The 19,550-nt window shown below is 45.6% G+C and overlaps 1 protein-coding gene across 5 annotated transcripts in view; it reads left to right on the forward strand.

Annotated features, from left to right (window-relative positions):
• The first annotated feature begins 3,473 nt into the window (after window positions 1-3,473).
• Window positions 3,474-19,550, forward strand: part of LOC307248093 (dedicator of cytokinesis protein 9-like) — a 90,252-nt gene continuing 74,175 nt past the window's right edge. For 2 of the 5 annotated variants that reach the window (XR_013844760.1, XM_080024322.1), the window contains exon 1: window positions 15,586-16,010. Coding sequence is in view for 3 of the 5 variants with exons in the window: in XM_080024322.1 (XP_079880448.1) it covers window positions 15,825-16,010 (186 nt within the window). In the remaining 2 variants the exon portion in view is untranslated. Of the gene's footprint in view, window positions 3,496-15,585; window positions 16,011-19,550 lie in introns of those variants that run through there. The other 3 variants (XM_080024317.1, XM_080024318.1, XM_080024321.1) reach the window with 2 other exon arrangements.

The following is a 19,550-nucleotide window of genomic DNA, read 5'->3' on the forward strand; positions in this document are numbered from 1 at the left end:
ATGATATTCAATTGACGTGTTTTAAGTCAATTCCGGTCTCCACTTTTAGACGGTGGCTTTGACGTACCATACCTGAACAACCTCTTTATGGCTACGTGAATACTCTGCGCTGTATCAGAAATGACTATAGACGGACTCGATATTGTTGTAGTAAGCTACAGAACCACTGGAACCACAAAGTCCCTGCTTGATAATTGCACAAGTATTACCAGGAATAGTTAATGAACAGGCATCGCCATCATCTAACGGATTTCTGAATTGCTCTATCGATTGGCATAGCTACATTACATAATGCAGAGTCATAGTGATCTACACCAGTGCGGCCAGCAAACGGCTTTGCATACGTTACTTGGAATGTTATATGGAACACGTCTTCTTGGCAATTCCGTTATTGCAATATAATCTCTTCCTCAAACATTATCTTTTGTTCTGCCAGGCGTTTTCATGTCCTGATAAAGGCTAGTTCCTTCTATCATTATCTAGTCACCTGCTGTCCATGAAAAACATTTCGGGTCTACTGCTGTCAAGCCGATCGCTGCACGCTGCTTGTTCCTGGAGTGTCCAAACTCTGCATCACCCTGATGAAATGAGCCTCCTAACGCCGAGATGTGCGGAGAGTCAGCAGGTGTATTGAAAGGCACTTCATCTGCATTTAATGTCGTCAGAGATTTTGCAGCAACTTCTGAAGGTGTTCTTTTAGATTTTTTTATTTTGCACTTATCGGTGTTTTGCTCAGCGGTTTCAAAAAGTATTTTACCGTTTTTTTTTAAGCGGAGAGTGGCTGGCCTCTAAAGCAGAACGTACTGCCCATCGTTTCTTTGATGCCTTGGAATTTGGGTTTCTATGAGACATCTGGAAGGGAACCCGAAAACACAAAAAGATTGAAAATATTTCAAAACACATACACAATAAATACCTGTTATTGTTACCAGTAATTATAATTCAGGAAGATTGCATACAATACATACAATACTTACTCTGGTGCGTGAGAGCTCTCCTCACAAGTGTATATATTTATGACGTTTGATACGCTGCCCTTTGTTTAACCCAACTGTCTTCTGGTAATACTTCAACTTAATCTCTTTCAAACATAATAAAGGTTGATAGTAAAAAAAATAATACCTCTTGACTTTGTAACTTCGTATGGTTAAGAGTTTGTATTTTTTTATTCCAAGTTCAATCGTGACTATATCTGTGCACACATCTGTGCGTGGCGGCGCCATCGGGTTGCGATTGCCGATCACAAACTTCTTCCACAACGCTGAATCAATTCGGATGAAATTTGAACGACGCCAGATGTGAACCGCCCCGAATGCATATCTTGTTCATTTTGCCAGCGGGTTTCGTCGGGTCCATGACATCCACAGAGTTCTGATGTCAGCTACATCTGCACGTGCCGCCATCTTGGTGAGGACCCGATTGTCGACCAATCGCTAGACCACAGTGTTATCACGTGACCTGCGCGTGCACGTTGCGCCGACGATTAAGAAATACATTTTATTTCAGTTATGCCACTGAGCCTCAGTGGCATAACTGTCAGGTAATCAGACCAGTACCCCTCGACTCTCCCTTGTTCCTGCGTCCTCCAGACCCGCCTACCCGGTCCATCCTAGGTCACTTCCAGAAGGCACTGCTCAAGACCCCTTCCAACTGGGAAAGACCAGCCTGACCCCGAGGGTTCTGAACAATGGCTGAATGTACTGTGGCCAGCCTGGTCGCTCCGTGTCCACCTGCCCCGTAAAAAGAGGGGGCGTGCCAGTAAATGGGAAAATACTGGCGAGCCAAACGAGGTCCTTTTCCCCCATCCTTCCTCCTCCGGCAGAACCGGTCCCACTCACGGGAAGTTCTCCTCACCTCTGCCGCGGTTGATCTTCACCAAGCTCCGCTGACGCAACGCCTACCATCTAGTGCGCATCAGACGAGGAGATGAGTGGGAGACAGCCTTCAACCCTCCCGGTGGACATTATGAATATTTGGTCATGCCTTTTGGTGTCACGAAATGCCCCGGCAGTTTTCCAGGCCCTGGTCAATGATGTGCTCCATGACATGTTGAACCTGGTTCTTCTTTTCTCGACCTGGACGACATCCTGATTTTCTCCCGGCCCCCGCAAGAACGGGTTCTCCACGTCCGCCAGGTCCTCCTCTGGAGAACCAGCTGTTGTCCATGTTTCCACCGCCACGTTCCCCGGTAACATTATCTCAGCCGGGAATATTGACGTGTGCCCCGCCAAAGTGAAGGCAGCGGTAGATCGGCCTCAACCCACAGCTCGAGAAGAGCCGCAGCGCTTCCTGGGGTTTGGTCATTTTTCACCGCTGCTTCATCGGGGGGGGGTTACAGCACCCAGGCTGCGCCTCTCACCGTCCTCACCTTGCGCCCCCATCCCCCCTTTCGCCTGGTTTACTGCCCTGCCGGGGAGGCTTCCCTCACGCTCCAGCGCCAGTTCACGTCAGCCCCCATCCTGATTCGGCCTGATCTTCCCCGCCAGTCCGTCGGGGAAGTTGATGCCTCCGATATGGGGCTGGGCGCCCTTCTCCCCCAGCGCTCCCTCGCAGGCCGGAAGCTGCAAAGGAATGGCTGCTTTACCTTTTTTTTTTTTTTTGCAGATGAGTCCTCATGCAAACCCTGATTGCAATTAAAAAAAAAAAAAAAAAAAGATAGTACAGATAGTGCCATCGTAATTATAAATATAAGTATAAACTCACACCATAGATATTTGCTTTGAAACACAGTGGACTAAAAGTCGAAATGCAGAGACTTGAGTGCTCAAGTGCAGTAATAAACTAGTCGTACTTAGTAACTTTTTGGTGAAAGCTTCATTTGGGCACTACTTTGTGATACGCGGATAAACTCACCTGGTGCATACTCACCTGCGTGCACCGCGGACGGATTTGATTGTGAGGCACCGCAAGGAAATAACCTCACGTTCTGCCTCGTCCACGGTAAAACAATGGACTTGAGACATGTCCCGCGGTGCGACAGGGTTTGTTTATGTTCGTCTAAGTGCAGAAATACAACAATAACATTGTGTCATAACGCAAAATAAAGAGCTGAGGTACGTTTTGTTGCGTATCAGTGGTTATAAAGTAGTACTAACTTTCGTTACAGGACCAGCGCGGGACTCTTGAGGGGGCGTGGCGGATTGCTCTGCCGGGGCCGGTCGGTGGAGCCACGGATCCGGTGATGGGACGGGGCGGCGGCGTGGCTCCGAGATGACGGGAGGGGCGATCTCCACGAAGCTGCCTCCGACCACTTGAGTTCTATGGGTGAGGTAATCAACGTGTGGCCGTGTAAATAATATGACTAAAGGACGACGGGGCTCATTTGTGCGGCGGCAGGACACGTAAAATAGTCCCATCACCATCCACTCCCCCGGCGGTGTGATGACGACTTCGGTCCCGGAACCCAGGAGGTTCACCCGGGCGCTGAACAAGCCGGGCACCGCTGCGGAGCTGCGGCAAAGCGTCTCCGAGGCTGTCCGCACCTCGGTGCTTCTGGTAAGGCAGCAAGATGGATCATAATAATAACAGCAAGTGTGAAATGCGGGTTATTCTCTCTCTCTCTCTCTCTCGCTCTCTCTCTCAGTTCAATTCAAATGCATGTATTGCCATGGGAAGCATAGGTTCGTTTAATAAGTTCGGTTAATAAGTGAAGACAAACTAAAATACAGACAGAAATGTCTAAACATTGGACTTGGAAGTCATTTCAAATGCAAGGGTTTCCACGGGTCCTTAAAACGTCTTAAAAAGTCTAAATTCCAATAATCAGAATTTTACGCCTTAAAACGTCTTGAGTGTCTTAAATACGATTCGACGGGTCTTGAAAATTGCTTGGATTTTGAAGTTCAGGGATGCAAACAACTAGCTTTTCGACAGTGTCACTTTTTTAAAGTGACCTATGTGAATAGTCAATTTTTTGACGGGGTTTTGATTTTATCGGTCAGAGAATGACGCCACCACCGATCGCTTACCTGGTGGACTTTGGTTCGCTCTGGTACTCTCCAAAGCAGGAAGCGATGCTGCATTCATGGGAACTCGGAAAATTGTAATCGTCGTGTTGGCAGCCACCCACCGCTCCCCTTCGTATCCTTCGTACTTTTCACGCCAGTGTGGGCGTGAAATATGTCTCACCCCTGGGCCGCACCAGAAGCGACACGACGGCATTGCGAAAGGTTCCCCGCAAGCACTTCAGATACACTGCCATGTTAATCAATGTGGAACGGCACGCCGCGAGGCTCCTAAACCCCTTGCGTCTTTTTAGGACTCGGCTCTATTTTTCCAGGTGCAAAGCATAAACTGGAGTGTAGATACCCATAGCGGTCCATTCAAAAGATGTATTTCGTGAAAATATTTTATCACCATGCCTGATATGCATCAACCACATGTATAAAATCGCTGATGTGCGGTCCCAGCGTTGATTACCGAGTTAAATTTAAGGGGACCTAATATGCAAAACTCACTTTTTCAGCGCTTGTGCACATACATTTGGGTCTCTGATGGGCCTGCTAACACACAAACTGTGAAGTAAGACAACCCAGTCAGTTTTTTATGAGCTGTCTGTTTCGGAAAACATGTCCTAAAACGAGCTATTCAGCTTTGCTGATTATCGCATTAATGTATCGCAGTTATTATCTGATTATCGCAGTAATGTACGTCACTTCAGTAGAACTAGATCCGCACCCCCACCTGAGTGACTCCACCCACGCCTGGAGCATGATCGGACCGGCTCGCATCGAAGCTAAGAGCTAATCCTGGGAGGTGCTCTGTTGTTGGCTGCAGAGACCGGCACAAGTCTTTTAGAAGAAAGACAAATGAATACCAACTGACCGTGACAAAACTGCAGATGAGGGAAATATAAGTATTTGTGTGTGTGAGTGTGTGTGTGTGTGTCCACGGTAGGACTGTACATAACAACTGTAGAACTGTCTTATTCCTTGCCTCAAAGTTGTTTAGGAACAGATTTTATTGGACTGATAAAGTGAAGTCAGTGAAAGTTTACAGAGAAATACAACAGAATCTGGAGCAAAGCTCAAACCCCATTTTCTCACAGAACTAGAGGCTTCAGGAGGGTGGCTCCACCCACTGAAACAGACCTGTTTTCAGACGGGTGTATTGAACGCATGTTAGAATGGCTCGCGTATATAATCTGAGTATATTACCTTGGTGAAAAGGAGCATAATAGGTCCCCTTTAACAAACGGATAGATTTTCCCCCACAACAAATAAACCAAAGAAAATATTATCATTACAGCAGGAAAACAAATATCACGTCCAGAAATAGAGTTTTTTTGACTTGGGAAGTAGCTTTTTTAACATTATTGGTCTGGTATCTGTTGGCAACACGGAGGCGGAACATGGGAACTCTAGTCAAATTGACTTGTCAAGCAAAAGATTTTTATTGGAAAGAAATCTGTCATTTTATTTATATGGTATTATTAAGCTATAAATGTGTTTTATGAAATAATAGAATAAAAAAATATACAGTATCTGTTGCATGTCTTCCTTTAATAATCGAACCACAAATAACTGATAAAAAAAAAAAAAAAATCAGAAAACACTTTATTACGGAAACAGCTCAATTAATACACGTGTGTAGATTGTGGAAATCTCCTGCGTCCTCCCCTGGTTAATGGGACAAACCCACAGCTGCCGTCCCTGGCTTCTCCTTCAGACCCACAGAGAAGAACCGGCACCGCCTTCCTCCTGTCAATAGCTGCAATGTATTTATAGATTATTGCTCATTCCAAAGATAAAACATGTTGTATTCAAGCCAGAAGCTGCTGTGTGAAATGTAAACAACAAACGCTAAACTCACAATCTAATCCAATTACGTTAAAAAACAAACTGTCTCCAAATGCGAATGAAATGAAAAGCAAAAGTTTAAAAACGAAATCAAAGATTCACTCACCCATCGAAAGTTCAGAAATTTCACAATTTTTCACAGCGTTTTTGCGTTGCCGACGTGTCGATGACAGTGTGGCTTCCGGTGTGGCCCAGGGCTAAAATTACATTCATAAAGGTCTTAAAAGGTCTTAAATTGAACTTGTTGAAACCTGCAGAAACCCTGAATAGTTCAAGTTCAAGTTCAAGAGATTATTTAATAATATATACATATTTAAATAATCTAAAATATATGCAGAATATACACTACCGTACAGTACCGTCCATTTCCTTGGACCACTTCCTTGTTTATACATCTTATATATCTTTCTCTCACTCGTTTTGTCACACACACACTCACACACATCGAGAGATGGAGAAAAAGAGGACGCAAACACACTGAACACACACAGTGAAATTGTGTCACAAAATTAAGAATTGTCCCTAGTTATTCTGTCACTGTGAGTGCCCAAATAACGTCGTCAGCAGCATCTACTGTTTCAACTTTCTCAAAAGGGGTTGCCAGGTAACTGGAATAAACCCCTTAATGTTACAAGGATACTCACACATGCACACACACTTCCACACACAGTTCATGTTTAATTCAACATGTCATCTGACCCACAGGTGCAGCACCCTGCCTCCCGCTACCTGATAAGTTTTCGGCTCGGTGGTGATTCAGGCACTAGGACTCCCATCAGAAAAATAACAAATATTTTCATGCGGTAATGAAGGCGCTTCACGCAGCCACGCCGTCATCGGTGCAAAATGAATCACGGAGACATCTTCTGACAAGCCCAAATGCTGTCAAAGCAATCACATCTGCCCCCCTTGTTTTTGAGGGTACATCCAAATGTGACTCACCCTTCTCCCAATTGCATAATTCACGATGGGAGAGCGGCCGTGGCTCCGGCATTGTTGGTAATTTATTCTCTCTCTCACTGTGGTGCACTTTCCGCCGGGACTTGTCCCCCATCACTCCGTGAGCCGCCTGGCGGAGGGCGACTGCGCCTTATTGCATAATCACGATCAATACGCCGTGTTTCTGCAGCTAATGGCCTCGGCTGTCAATTATGGCTCCCCCTCTCTCCGACACATGGTGGAGTTGAGACGTTAATGAGGCCTCAGGGTTCAGGGCAGTTTGTTGCACTTGCTGTGAGAAATACACTTTTCAGCCGTGTAATGTCGGGAAGGAAAGAAGGCGCTCCGTTTCGTAACCTATTGTTTCCTGCACTCCGCCTCTTGCGGCCGTGCGTCGTCCACCTCGACTCCCGCCGCTACAGAAGCCCCATCATTTTTGACTTCTTCATTGTGACTCCCTGTACGTTCCTCATCATTCCAAGCTGGTTCCCCCCCCCGCCGCTGGCCGCGCGGTGACGGTAAACGAAACGACTCCGGGGCCACCGACAAACGTCCCCGGAGCCTGGCCCGGGACCGGTGGTTGAATATCGGGGGGTCGGACCGGGGTCCGTCACCGCGTTATGCTAACGGTTCCGCGTCGGAGCTCCACCGGATTCCATCCGATCGCACGGCATATTTCCACGGCGCCTGCTTTTCCACGGCACTTTACTTTTGAAACCTCAGTAGCGAGATATTTGCTTTGAAATGTGGTCTCCAAAACAGCATACACTCAAAGTATGTACAGAGGCTCGACAGCTGCACATACATTTGAAGTTTGAATTGAATTTCCTTCGCTATTTATCCGGCAACTTTCTTTTTTCGACCGCCGACACGCAGCGGAACTGAGGGCGTAATGGACGGCTGATCGGATCCTGCGTGGGTCGTGTTTAATAATGGATGAAGAGGAGGTGGAGGAGAGGGTGGATGAGGTAGAGGTTGGGCGGGCGGGTGTGGCGGCTATTTTTAAACGTGCCCTCTCTCTCTCTCTCTCTCTCTCCTCCCCCCTTGACACAGCCTCACACTGATCACCCAGAGGAGCATCAATTATGAAAAACCTGCATATGGCTGTTGTGGCATCGGGATTCAAGGTGGAGGGTGACGCGCACACACACACACACACACACACACACGCACACGCATGCACATGCTTTTTGTGGTGTGCGTGTGTGTGTGTGTGTGTGTGTGTGAGTGCGTGTGCGTGCGTGGTAAACAGTGAAGTGGCCAAGCAGCGGTGCAGCAACGATCCAGACCCTACAATTTAGAAATCACTTTCTGAAGGAAACGCTCTGCTTGGAGTTTTTGTTTTTATCTCCTCCTCCCTCGACCTGCTGACTGAGTGTTTTCTCTGTCTGTTTGTGCTGCGTGTGCACACACGCGCATGCACACGCACGCACACACACACACACACACACACACACACACACACACACACACACACACACACACACACACACACACACACTGACGTGCACGTACAAACACACACACCCATAATATGAGGACGTATACACTGGCACTGGTTCTCAGTTTCTCCTTGTCTAAATCTCTGCGTTTGTCCTTGTGCGTCTCTCTCTCTCTCTCTCTCTCTCTTTCTATCTCTCTCCATCTGTCTGTCTGTCTCTCTATCTTGCTCTCTCTATCATCAGGCGTTTTCGCATCAAACAGTTGTGGGAACTCCCTGAGGGGAACTAGGAACTGGGGAGGTCCCCTGAGAACTAGACACCTTCAAGGGCTTTTCTTTCTGGTTTCACTCGCACCGCACTGGAACTCTGATGTGACGTCCGCCAATGCGGCTTCAGCATGAGTTACGTGGTGCACTTACTCTGTAACTTTCACTTATTTCACCTTATCAGTCCGCTAAAATCTGTTTGTGAACAAATTTGAGGCTAGAAATAAGCAATTCAGTTGCTGAATCTTCACTCATATTAGATCTACAGGGTGGCATTTAAAAGTTAATTCCGACTTTCGTAAGGCACAGGCTCGCATTGGGACACCGCACGGGGGATTAAGGGGCACACCTTAATTCATCCAATTTACGTCAGGAAACAAAATAAATTAAATAAATACATCTACAATAAAAATGTTTTTTTAAATAGTTTTTTATTTTTATTGGTTATTTTTTATTACCGCTGAGTGTACGTGGGCTGGTCCGCACCCATAGCGATGCAACTCGACCGGGCGGACTCCGTCCAAGAGACCGCCGAGGGACCGTGCACTTACATCACTGATGGTTCCTCTTGTGCCAGTTAGTCCCTGCCCTGGAGTAGGAGCTAAAAAAGTTCCCCAAAATCTGAGTTCTAAGAATTACGATCGTTCCTAGTTCCTGCAGTGTGGACACAAAATAGGGAGGGTTCCTCCAAAAAGTTCTTAGAACTATGAAAAGGCTCCTGCGGTGCGAAAACGCCTATTTTGTCTCTCTTTGTAACTGTCTGTTGATCTCCACTCTCTCTCTCTCTCTCTCTCTCTCTCTCTCTCTCTCTCTCTCTCTCTCTCTCTCTCTCTCTCTCTCGCTCTCTAATCATTTCCCAGACGTTTTCTTTGCTTCCTCCTCCACAGTGTCTCTCTCTATCACTCTTTCCATCACAGATCTCTGGAAATCCATTTTCTCTTCTCTAAGTTTTCCCCCTAAAATATACACCTCCATCTGGTCGAGACTGAGCTGTAAAGTGGTTCTCCCGATACCTCTCCACCACCTTGTGTGTGTGTGTGTGTGCACGCGTGTGTGCGCGTGTGTGTGTGCGCGCGCGCTCTGTAAACGCTCTACAAACGGGGCTGAACTGCACTTCCAGGGGATTTGGCCCCGATTATGCCATAAAATAACCGGGTGGTGATTATCAGAGCGGCAGCGGCAGCTGCTTTGCAGAAACTGACCTATATCTGTACCATTATACGAACCAGGCCACGCCACCGCTGGCGGCTGCTGCTGTGGTTGTTGATTTCGTCCCAGAGTCAGAATCTGTTCAGAATCTGTTTGATGGCAAAGAATTCAGATACGACGACAAATGTGTATTTGGTTCTGCGGTGGTTTTGTTTGAGGGTTTGGGAGGTTTGGCGGCTGTGGTGTGGTCTGTGTGTCTGCGTCTCTGTTTAGGCTAACGCCACCACCTCACGCCCCTGCTTTGTTTCCTCCGTCTGGATCAGCCTGGATTCGCAAACCTGTGTGTGTGTGTGTGTGTGTGTGTGTGTGTGTGTGTGTGTGTGTGTGTGCATATAATGTTGTACTATTTGACTTGTTTACTTACCGTAAATGTACAATCTATCCATCTGTATGTCTGTCTAACCAAGCAACACACAGTATGTTCTTTTTCTTTCTGGGACACACGTGTTGATAAAACACAGAGATCCAGCTGCAGCTGTGGAAGGACTAAGGTCGGGACAAATACCAGCGAATTAAGCACTCGTTGTCAGCATTCCTCTCCACTGGCACGTTGGCAAATAAAAAAACTGCTTTTCCAATTTGAACACTGCATCGTTTTTATTGGACGGTCGGCAGCTTTTCCATTTTTTTACCCTTCTCTTTTTCAAAGGCTCTTTCTGCTGCACTGCATGGCCTGCAGGGTTGATTAAAGTCTGGGTAGGAAGAGATATTTCAGCTTGTTGCAACATCTTCATCTTCCTTAGGTTTCTTTTGTCTGTAAACGGCAGGAATGTGTGCCGTGTTTAGAGGACAGCGGCGTTACAGTGCAAAGCGTTAAAGTCTTCCAGTGTTAATTCAGACAAAATTATCTTTTAGATTCCTTGGGAGAATTGACAAGAGAGGATGAAAATATTTGCCACGATATCAAGACAAGCCTAGGCCAAAGACCTAAAAAGGGACATTTGTATTTACTGGGGACAAACAAGGACACAAAAACACCTCTGGGTTCACATGCATGCATAACACGGAATATTGTTTTTAATATCAGTACAAGATTATCATAGAATAAACAGTTCATCCAACATTAGAACAGATAAATTGAGGGAGAGAGTGTACAATTTTTATTGCTACACTTATTTTTTGCTCTTGCCTGGACTGGTAGCAAATGCAAGAAGCAGCAGCGTGACCCTAGCTGTCTGGGAGATTAAGCGCTTCTAATCATATGAGATATCAGCTGATTTAATCAACAATTCCGCCTGGAAAAGTCGGCACCCGGACCCAACATGTACTAGGCCCTAAAAAGCACTTCATCATGCTGCTTACTGCCCTAATTATTCACACTCTGAGCCAGATTTCCCATATGCACTTAGTACGGGAAATTGAACCACTCTGTTATAGTTTTAAATCTGGAAGATATTCAAAGGCTCTTGTTGGCAAAGCTGGTGGAAGATAAACAGTTTTTTTTCTCTTTTTGGAAGCTACTTTGACCTCAGGTTGCAAACAATGCCAACGGCCCTGCGTGGAGGACAGACACTGGTCGCGCTGTGCTGGTTTTTCTAATTATCGTTTGGAAATTTGAGGAGAGAGGCGGATGAACATCGCCAAACCTTTGAACCCGAGCCTAGCATCTGCCTCTTACTTTGATCAAGCGACAGAAAAGAATGCCATCCCAGCGTGCCGGATGACTTTAAAGGAACTGATGGGAAACCCAGGAACCCAGTTTCTACAGTACAAAACACTAAGCTTAGCCTCAAATGAGCATCTCCAAAGAACATATGGACACATTTTCCGAGGCAGTTAATAATAAAATGATCAAATTTGAGTTAAAATCTTACTGATATCTTCGATGAGATTTAGCAAAATTAGGTATAGCCTCCATAGCTGAGTATAAAGGCTGCTAATTAATATTCCAGTCAAAAACCAGTAGGGGAATTTCTTTGGTTCCAGTAGACTTCAACGTGGTATTTCCATGAGGATCCATAAACCTTTACTGTTTTCATTGACATCATATTTGGTTTAATGTTTAAACAGAGATCTGCGCAGCAAAGAAACTGTGTGAAATCCAACTCTCTGGTAGATTGAGATGTTTTGTTTCCTCACCTTGGCGCGATACGAGGCTTGGCGGCCAATCTACCTTGGTACATCCCGCTATGTCTTTTTCAGCGCTGTGATAACAGGACATTTGCCTGTAACAAGTAATGGAACGCATTACAGTTACTAATCCTACAACTGTCATTGCTCACTTCAGCCTACAGAAGTTATATTTCTAACGAATAAATGAATCAATCTGTCTGCGTTGTGGCAGCCTTTTGGCTGAGTTCAAGTGAAGCAAGAGGAAAGTTTGCTTTAACAATCTCTTTACTGGCTGAGCAGCAGAGCTGAAGCATGAACGCTTGGCTCATCAAACCAAGCAGCAATGTCCACCACGGTTTCAGTACTTTATACCGCAGAACACTTAACATAAACAAAAATGATTACTTACAATTTAACAACACTGAACAGTCATGCATAACATCATCATGCATAGCACGTTTAAATATTATACTTGACAATAAAACTTAATAACATAACTCAAGGTCTGAACACAATGCATGCTGGGAAACATGCAGGCACAACGCTCATCCTCCGCCGCCCGACTGGGACCTGCAGCAGCCAAATGGTCGCGAAGTGGCGTGCTGCGCCGCGGAGTCTGCCGCCGTCCGTGGCACGGAGCGCACCACCTGCTGCCGTATTGTTGACCACGTGCAGTACGGCGTCTACACCGCCCCTGGGGGCCCAACTGTGCAGCAGCTACATGATAATCTCAGGCGATGTTTGCGGCGTAACGCTAAAGTAATGTGACAAGCAGTGTACCAAATTACTTTCTACAGGGAGTAATTAAGTAAAGTAAGGAATTACTTTTTGAAAAAAGTAACAAGAAATGTGTAATACATTACTTTTTTCTAGGAACGACCCCAACACTGGTCATGTCACACGTTCGGACGGCTCCTATAACTCGAGGATAGGAAACATTTTGAGGTACCGTGACTCTGGATAAGGAGTCGGCAGTTATGAAACAAACTTCTATTTGGAGAAATAATCTCTGCACCATTTTCCCCCCAGGGTCGTTGTTGTTGTAGTTCCAGGCTCGACCTGTAGTGGGCAAACATTGAGCATAGACCCTCCCCTGGAGCGCAGTGTTGTTTTTGGGATATTGGAACAAAAGATGTCATGGGTTAAATATCTAGACATGTGAAGGCAAAGACAAGTTTGCCCTTGTACTCCAGCAGGAAAAAGCTGGCTGCGGTGTGAAATTTTGATCTGTGAGTGTAATGTTTTGACAGGTTATCACATGTCCTGGGGTAGGTGGGGAATAGAATATATGTCTCTGCGTGTGTATGCATTTTGTTTTGTACCCAAGGGGGTTGTTCTATAGGCTTAGTTTCCAAAATTTGTATTTTTACACCTCGCAAATTATGACTTCTTTCCCTCCCTCTGAAAGCTGAAATGGCTGGTTGCCAGGAGACAGAACTTTTGTCAGGAAAGACGATGCAGTGATTTTCAAGTGTAGGGCATTCTTCATGAAAGTCTTCTTTGCTCCCTCATGCCTTTCCCAAGAGGACAAATCCAAGATCTTTAAGGAAAGGGTATTTTGGGCAAATTCATAATTTGAATGTGCAGTGTACTTTTTCCTGGAATCTGTAATTAGAGAGAATAGAGAACAATATTTTGCGGAGTTAAAGGGATTTTTATTGCAGTAAACAACTTTAATTTTTCCATTTCCATTTTTTTTATGATCTTTTCCATCCGTCAAATTCCGCAGAAACATTTCAACTGTGACACATTAATTTTCCACACAGTATCAGGTCATAGGAACTCCCAGTGCAACCCATCTGTAAGCTCGCTCTTTGTATCTTTAATGTCTGTACAGGTTTTCATTGTGTTGGGGGGAAATGCTTCATTCTGTGGTGGGGAAGCTGTGTGTGCAGGGGTAAATGCGTACATTATGGCACGCAGTTGTACTCTGCAGGCCTTCAATTAGATTAATGCGCCCTCCAGGGAGGAGCCCTAATGTAATGGTGGCTTTATAAGAATGCTGCCCAGACCTTGTGAATAAGGAACGGTGTGCAGTTATGAGCCCACGCTTCAGGTTATGTTTCTTTCTGATCCTGTTACACGGTTGTAGCTTTACCGAACCCCCCAAAGAAATATATATATATATATATATATATATATATATATATATATATATATATATATATATATATATGGATAGTAGTTAAAGGTCAGTATTGTAACCAGTGATGATGTAGATTCTCACCAAGGCTAGGTATTGAGGCTAGCTTGTAATGAGGGAGAGTGAAATTGATTGTAGCAACAACTCCAAAGGAAAACATGGCTTTTGATGCTTTTCCCATGTAGATAACTGACTTACTCAATGGACTTACTGTTGAAAAAGCTGTAGTTGTCCAGCCGCAGAGAGGCAAAACGGCAGTAATGACGCGGTTTTTAACTCCATGCTTAATGGATGTTCCAGCTCGGATAGTCACAACTGCCTTTCATACATCAATCACTTGTTTTTTTTCCCCTCACAAACCGTTTTAACAAAATTGAAATTTGTGAACCATTGGTGCTAAAATCTGTTATTTGTCCAAGATGCGTGCTGGTGAGCGTTGAATCAATGGGTCACAGCAGGGAGTGCCATGGAAAAGCAGTAAAAAGCTCAAATATGCAAAAAAAAAAAAAAATCCTTTTGTGGGTCAATACATTATTCACTCTTTAATGTAATTTGTAGTTCGACAAATATTTTTGGCTTCTTCTTTTTTAAAAGTTCTTATGCATTTCTCATGATTATACCTCTCCATTCATGTGCTCCTTTTCTCCTCTATGGCGTCCCAGACTTTTCTGCAGCATCATCCACTTAAACGTAGGTGAGCTGGTGTCTGGTGATGATGAAATCATCATCTGTTGGACTCAACGGAAGGAAAAAAATATAAATAAATACAGCTTTTAATATAAAATTAGGTTTTTGTATCTGCATTGAAAGTGCCGTGCCCTTGAGCGAACATTCCCGGTTACAGTGAGTGGCTGGCCCGCTGCCCGTGGTTCGCTGATGATAATTGGGGATTACGACCCGGAGTTTGCCCTGGTTGTCCTGTGACGCGTGAAAGTTTTGATGGATGGCGCCAAGGTGTTAACGAAGGGGGGGGGTTAACGACGGCGAGTCCTGGTGCAGGTGACGTCAGAAAGATGACGCCATCCCAGGCCATCTCCTTAAAAGACACAAAGACACAGACGTTGTACGGAGTCCGTTTGTTTGGGTGTGTGTCTTCTGGGTCATTTTCAATATTCTTTCACTGTTGACAAAGGAATTTAGTGACTAAGTTGTTGTGGTGAGAGAGAGAGGCGGGGAGCCGAGAGAGAGAGAGAGAGAGAGAGAGAGAGAGCGAGGGAGAATGAGAGAGAGAACGAGTGCCAGGCAGAGCAAAGTGAGGGACATTAAGGGAGCGAGAGAGAGAGAGATCCCGTTAGAGAGAGAGGCGAGGTCTAGGCATCCTCATCTCCCAGTAGAAGAAGTAAGGAATGGCAGAGAGAGAGAGGAAGAGTCGACGCCCTGCTCTGGCTGACTGAGAAGCTTCATTTCCTCTCTGCTCTCTCATCCTCCATCCCTTCATCCCTGATGAGCCACACGCGCACGTACGCACACTCTCTCACACACACACACACACACACACACACACACACACACACACACACACACACACACACACACACACGCACGCACACAAACTCACCCACACACACACACACGGTAGGACACGTCCCGGCAGCTCGGCAGCTTTCATACTCGGGCAGAGATTTATCCTCCAGTCCGGCACCTGGGCCGGCGAGAGCCATTTGGGATCCATCCGGAGTGATTTGATTCTTTCTACCGGAGGAAGGAAAAACATAAAGCCTTTTGACCGAAGTGGATTTCGGACGCTCCCGTCCAAAACCTTTCTACAAGGGTGAGCGTCTAAAAGAAAGACTATTAAGGACCAGACGGATGCCACGCCTCACTCTGAAAGGGACAAAGGGGTCAAGGCTGTCCACGGTCCAGTGGACTCTTCCTTAATACCCGGACTGTGTCTAACTCACAGTCGGACCCCAATCCCAGGGCGTTGATGTCCACCTTCGAGGCTGAGGCTTTGGGGCGGGTCTAGGTCCGTGGCATGATGGGATGCAGCGCCAGCCTGCTGCTGTCACAGGCGGTCCGAGCTGTCCTGGAGCGGAACTGCGGCTACGTCTACAAGGCAGCGGTGGAGCCGGGCGGCCCGGAGGACGAGGACGGCGAAGGGGGGGAAACGCTGAGTCTGCGGGGATGGCAGCCGGGGATGATGCCGGGAAGCTCCGCTCTGGTAAAGAAAGAATTTAAAAAAATGGAAGTACAAACTAGTTTGGAAACGTAAACTTGTTAACTCCCTGGTTGGTCGGTTGGCTGCCGCGATGATCAAAGGTGTACCATGAGCTAATTCTAGAAAGGTAAAAAAATTGAAGGTATCAAAAGGCTGTATGGTTCTCAAAAGATCGGTTTGGAATGGTAAGAAGCTTTAGAAGTGGTGTTTTGTGAAGTGTTGGAGAAAGTGTCCATGTCTCAGTTTCACTGGTGTTTTGCTTAGTCAGAAGACTGAAGGAGTCAGAATAATTATCTGGGCTTCAAAAACTGTGGTATGATGACTTTGGTGTTGTATATGTCAGTTTACACCAACATCACTGAAGAAGTACTGAATGACTTAAAATTAACTTAAAGGAGGTTTTTCTATCATTGGGGGTCAATCCGAGTGATTGTCGGGAGAATCTTTTGGATTGATCCAGTTAATGAGAGAATAGCTTCTGCCAATGTCCGTGCAACGGGGCGATAGACTTAAGGTTCGAAAAATACCAGAGTTTTGGTATTCTGGTGGACAAATGAACAAAATATTCATAGATGGCTAAAACTGCGAGAACGGAGCCCCGAGAGACAGAACAGCAACAGTTTTAAGGGCTGAGTTATTCACACAGTTGGATTCTGGGAATCAACCCGTCTGCTTGGTGTCTTTGTGTGTTTGATCGGTGTCTCCTGTGGCAGTAATGAGGATTTTATCTTCTGCGCTGCCTTGTGAGAATAAAACAGGCGGTGAGACAGAATATGAATAATGTAATCATAATGTGTAGGCCCTGACAGATTAAACATGCAAGTTAGTGCTCAGATCAGCAGAATCGGGGTAATAATCCCTACTAATTTTCTCCCCTGAGGAGCTGGTGCTTTTTTGGAGGTGGTGGTGGTGGTGCAGAGTGTAATGTGTTCCACGTTGCTACGGATGGACATCAAACGCTCTCGAGGTTGGCTCTGAGGAGAAGCTAAGAGGAGCCTCAGATTAAGCTTAAGTTTGCTCCTCTCTCTCTCTCTCTCTCTTTCTGCCTCTGTCTCTATTCATCTTTATTCTCTCCATTGCTGCTCCCTTTGTCTTGTGTCCGTTGACTGTGCCGACTTGTGTTTGCGTGAGTGATAGCTTTAAGCCACTTAGGGTGCAAATTATGCTCCACTTCCCTTCGTGGAATTACAATTGATGGCCACTTTCACTTAATCATTCCCTCACTATGGAGTGCGTTTCTCCTCACCACTTCAATTTATGCGGCGCTACGCCAAGCTACTTAACTCAGCACCATAAGTTAGGCCCATTAGCCGGCAGCACGCCCCCTCCATAGATTCACAGAGATTTAATGACTAATCAGTAGCGAGGAGGAGGAGGCGAGGGAAGCGCTCGTACAGGCTGATTGAAGGATCAACTCCTGGAAAAGCTGTTGTCAGGTTTCTCGCGCAGTAAAAGTCATTTAGCCAAGACGTAACCCATAGCTAAAGCTATATATATATATATATATATATATATATATATAAATAAATAAATAAATAAATAAATAAATAAATAAAATAATATAAAAATAAATAAATATATATATATATATATATATATTTTTTTTTACATTTAATACCTGGCATATTTGATATCCATCTTCATTTATAACGGCCAATCATAAAAGATGAGGACTGGCCAATTGTATATAGGTATACAATGGTGACTATGTCCACCCACTTACTGCCAAAAAGGAAAAACACTCGCAACGAGCAGGTAAAAGTTTTGAAAGCAGGGGAGCAATGATAGTAGTTGTGCACTCGGGGAAAACAGTGAGGCGCTCCTTCGGAGTCTGCGCTCGCTCAAAGCATGGTTTTCTCCTCCCGGGCTACAATATTGCTCGCGCCAGCAGAGATGGTCGACGTGCGAGTGCTGTGAATAACAGCCGTGCGCAGCTGTTTGAGTTGCGCGCGCGGCTCCTCTACATGCGCGAGCGTGGATCTCATCGGCGCTCGCAGATTTTGGCACTGGTTACCGCCATAGATCTCCTATCTGCTAGGCGTCCCTGTTCCCCATTTCTCCAATTAAAAACAGTGTGTTTTTATTGAAGATATTTTCTTCCGTTTCCTCATTGAATGGAACAAAAAAAGCCCCATGTGTCACTCTCTTCCCCCCCACCCCAAACATGTGATGCCAATCAATATTTCCTATTGCCCCCCCCCCCTGATCAGGGCAGTCTAGAACCAGGTTTGTGTGCCAACCCAAAATTTCCAGTGGCCCCATCTTAACACCACCAGAGGCCTTGGAATAGGGCGGACACCGGGATTATTTGTCCCCCCCTTTTCAGGTATTATGGTAATGGCACATTGGTGACATAGTGGCGTTGTTAGCGGTGGGCGTCCGGGGTTTCAGCCCTGAACGTTAACTCCCTGAACACTCCCTCTCTGACGGTACCAACTGTGCCCATGGCGGGCCACCGATGGGGCACCCGTGACCGGTGCGCCAAGACAGTGTGTTTTTATTTTAGATGTAAGTTATTTAATTTTACTCCATTTCCCTATGGAATGAACGCACGGTGTGTGATGGGGACGCATTCACCGTCACTCTTTTACGTCCCCCCACACACACATTCTCCGTCGCTCAATTACCGCCCCCAGTTAACAATGGTAAATTCTAATTTGCATCTTTCCATTTAAAAGTAGCTCTCCACCAGATGAGGTCTGAGCCATACTCGTTATTAATGCCGTCTGTTACTGATATAGATACTCTAAGAACTGGTTATTGTATTATGGTAATAAAGTATAACCGCTTTATGTTACAATATGACTAATTAGATCAAATTGACTCGAAAAAAAGACTCTCCCCCCAAATTTCCTTCTCGATTTTCGTTCAGGCTCATCTGGTTCTTTGTCGGTTGAATCAATTTGCACATCTGTCTGTGATTTCGACGGGTTTGTCTAACTTTTCACCCCACAGTCAAACAACTTTATTTGCTTCGCCATTGTCGAACAGGTGCCCGTGCACACCGGTGCGTGCGCAATTGCGCGCGTGAGTAAACGCACTAACGCACATGCAGCGTTCTGGTTCCGACTGTAACGGCAATATTTAAATATCACTAACGCAACTAATTTATTTACTTTGGGGTGCACTTTTGCGGTTTGCTGTCCCTATTTTTTATGTTAAAAAATGGTTGCAAAAGGGGGCAGTCAGACGCCACAAAATGGTTGCCAATTGACTCAATCTGGTTGAACAGGGCAACCGTTACTGGCAAGCTCTGACCACTATGAAAAATGGCTTGGTGCTCCACTGGAAAGCAGAGCAAGCAGTCAGTGTAGTTTATTTCTTCATGCTGTGGAGATGGTCAAATTGCCCGTTAAAATGCTCGTAAACACAGAGGTGTTGGTGTCTCGCTAGTATCAACTCAGCGTGACCCCTCCTCTCTTGTGTGGGCTTTTCTTCTTAAGAATTTGTTGATCGTGTGTGAATAGCTTCTGAAGACTTTTACAGGTGCTCAGCGTGAGCCACAATCCAACTGCTAATGATACCTTTTAAGGCATCACAGGC

Source organism: Zeus faber, assembly GCF_960531495.2.
Source record: "Zeus faber genome assembly, chromosome: 2".
NCBI classification, from domain to species: Eukaryota; Metazoa; Chordata; class Actinopteri; order Zeiformes; family Zeidae; genus Zeus; species Zeus faber.